The sequence below is a fragment of the Nematolebias whitei genome, chromosome 19, assembly GCF_014905685.2.
Source record: "Nematolebias whitei isolate Nwh7 chromosome 19, NemWhi1, whole genome shotgun sequence".
Classification (NCBI taxonomy): domain Eukaryota; kingdom Metazoa; phylum Chordata; class Actinopteri; order Cyprinodontiformes; family Rivulidae; genus Nematolebias; species Nematolebias whitei.
The window spans coordinates 371746-374405 of record NC_056516.1 but is presented as its reverse complement, the minus strand read 5'-3'; the positions used below and the strand labels follow the sequence as shown (position 1 = coordinate 374405).

The 2660-nt window shown below is 39.1% G+C and overlaps 1 protein-coding gene across 1 annotated transcript; it reads right to left on the bottom strand.

The window, feature by feature from the left end:
* Positions 1 to 240: 240 nt before the first annotated feature.
* LOC119426136 lies at positions 241 to 2099 on the bottom strand. Its single transcript, XM_037693697.1, has 2 exons — positions 1572 to 2099; positions 241 to 822 (listed from the first exon to the last, which is right to left on the bottom strand). Exons 1-2 carry the CDS (start codon positions 1954 to 1956, stop codon positions 455 to 457), a joined length of 753 nt encoding a protein of 250 aa, XP_037549625.1. The 5' UTR covers positions 1957 to 2099; the 3' UTR covers positions 241 to 454.
* Positions 2100 to 2660: the final 561 nt, after the last annotated feature.

Genomic DNA, 2660 nt, shown 5'->3' with positions numbered 1-2660 from the left:
TATTTACATCACTGAATCAGAATCACTGAACTGGGCGAAAGCTGTGAGCTTCCTGTCTGCCTGTGTTTACATGTGGAAGCCAGAGCATTGTGCAGCCTGTGATCTACTGTCACAAAAAATTAAACATTAAAAAGGCTGTACAGTATTTTTATATTATTTGTTTTTAAAAAAGTACAGACTGGATGCAAGGCAACCTAACATTTACAGAAAAGGAAAAAATAAATGACAACAGCAGGGATGTAAATAACTTGTTTCATTTTATTAGGAGCAGTGATAGCTGAAGTCTGTTAAATTGTTACAGGTCCAGAATGCTGTGATCAGTGGAAAGACGGGGCTAGCATGTACAGATGAGCAGCGCAGGTGGAATGCTGGGACAGCAAAGAATCTTCAACCCAAACGTCTAAGCATGATAAACTTCAGACACCACAAGGCAGAGCAGCAGTATAACATCAACTCAAGGGCTGCAGACACGATTAGTCTTTATTTTCATAAGTGTTATAAGGACTTGATCTTGTACAGGCATTGTAAATTCATTGTTGTCATCTCCTTCCAGTGCTGACACAAGAGTGTTAAATGTTTCTAACGCTATACCAGTGTACAGCAAAGCGTCTGCGTCATTTTGTAGAAGAAAAAATGCAACTTCATCACACTGAGTCGTCTTGTCCTGGACATCTTTTCTGCCAGACGTGTTGCAGTATTGATGATGATCTTTTAGCGAAGGGTCCTCCCACTGTGTGTGGACTGAGTGCAGATGTGGCCCAGGAGGTTGTGTGGAGACGCTAGCCAGGTCTGGGATGACTGACGGTGAATCTACGGTGCACTCTGAATAACACAAAAATACAAAATCAAATCAGCGTAACACAACCTGTCAAGTGTCACTTACCTTATTACGTTTTAGGAAGGAAATTTGTAATTCCACACTCGTACACACATGATACATCTTAAATGTCAATAGTGCTGTTTTAGTGGGGCTTTAGCCCCCTTAAATTTTCCTAAGCCCCATCAAATTATGCTATAATATCAAAATATTGTGATTAGATTTTAGTTTTTCATCCTTAAAAAAATCAGTTGGAGCTAGGTTGCATTTAAGCTTTTTCTTTAAAGAGTTTAAAAGAAGTTTTTTTTTCAGCTGTGTCTGTTTCAAATAACCTGCCTCTAATAACTCAACATATTCTTTATTAACAAAATCCCCAGACTTTTACAGCCCTGGGGGCTGAATTTTACCAGGTTGCTAAATAAAAAGCTATTCTCGGACAGTTACATGAAATCATATACATCTCTGCTAGCATGCTACTGATGTTAATTACTAACCACTTTGTCTTTAAGATTTGGATTTGGCTGCCAATCAAGTACTTTCTCTTAGTGATAAAGTATTTTGGAATTAAATTAATAATACACTAACATCCACAATAACACTGCAACCAGCTAGCGCTGATGCTAACACCATCCACAGTATAGTAATTATAACATTACAATTATAACATTAATAATAATATAATTCAGTAAAAGATAAGAGCTAAGCATGATTAAAATGTGAAGCGGGGACAAATCACATTTTCAATTTCACTCACCGGGAACAGATTGGGCCGTTTTGTCGATGTTGCTGGAAGCTGTCTGGCTCACAGTGGTCCGGATGAGCTGCCTTCTTTTCTTTGGTGGGGCCCGGTCATAGCCCAGATAGAGCTCCGGGTCGGGGTGAAGCTCTGTGGGCTTTTTATCAATAAAATGAAAGGAGCAAACATAAACTCTCTTCGGGGGGTATTTGAGTTTTAAAGCTGCCAGCCACGCTCGTTTTCGATCCTCCTTCCTCGGCATGGAGAGCAGTTCGTAACGCGCTGGGCACACACAGGCCTTTCGAAGTTGTTGATGTGCAAAACAATACGTTTCTAGCTCGTCTTTCAGTTTTCTGGAGCTGTTGTGACAGCCAACAACAGCACAAGTTGAACCCGAACTCATATTAGAATTGTTTAAGCCTCCTGCTACAGCACAAATTACTAGAATTTGTCATTAGCAAAAGTGCCTGTCATTAGCAAAAGTGCCTCTCGCTTTAGCTCACCGGAAGTATAAAACCGGGAGGGGGCGGTACCTGTCTGTCATGGCAGCCCACATACGCTCTTGCAGAATAAGGTGGATAGAGCTGTGATCAGATTTCACATCATCCATCTGAACAAACTGTGTCCTTTCCCTCAAATAACTAGATACCCACTGCAGCGCTACTCCTCTAATACCATACCTATGTAACTTGTCAAGGAGTATAGAGTGGTCAACAGTATCAAATGCTTTCTTTAAATCCACAAAAACATTAACACAGTATTGTTTTTGATCAACAGCTGTTGATACTTTTTCAATTAATTCCATAAGAGCCATAGATGTTGAATTATTTGCTCTGAACCCATATTGACTGTCAGTTAGAATATTATGTTTTTCAACAAATTTGTCCAATCTACTAACAAATAGTTTTTCCAATATTTTTGAAAACTGTGGTAACAAGGATATCGGTCTGTAATTATTGGATAAACATTTATCACCACTTTTGAAAAGAGGAACCACCTTCGCCACTTTCATTTGATCTGGAAATACTCCTGTTGTAAAGGACAAATTACATATGTATGTAAATGGCTCAATTACATGACCTATTATGTCCTTTACAAACGTCATAT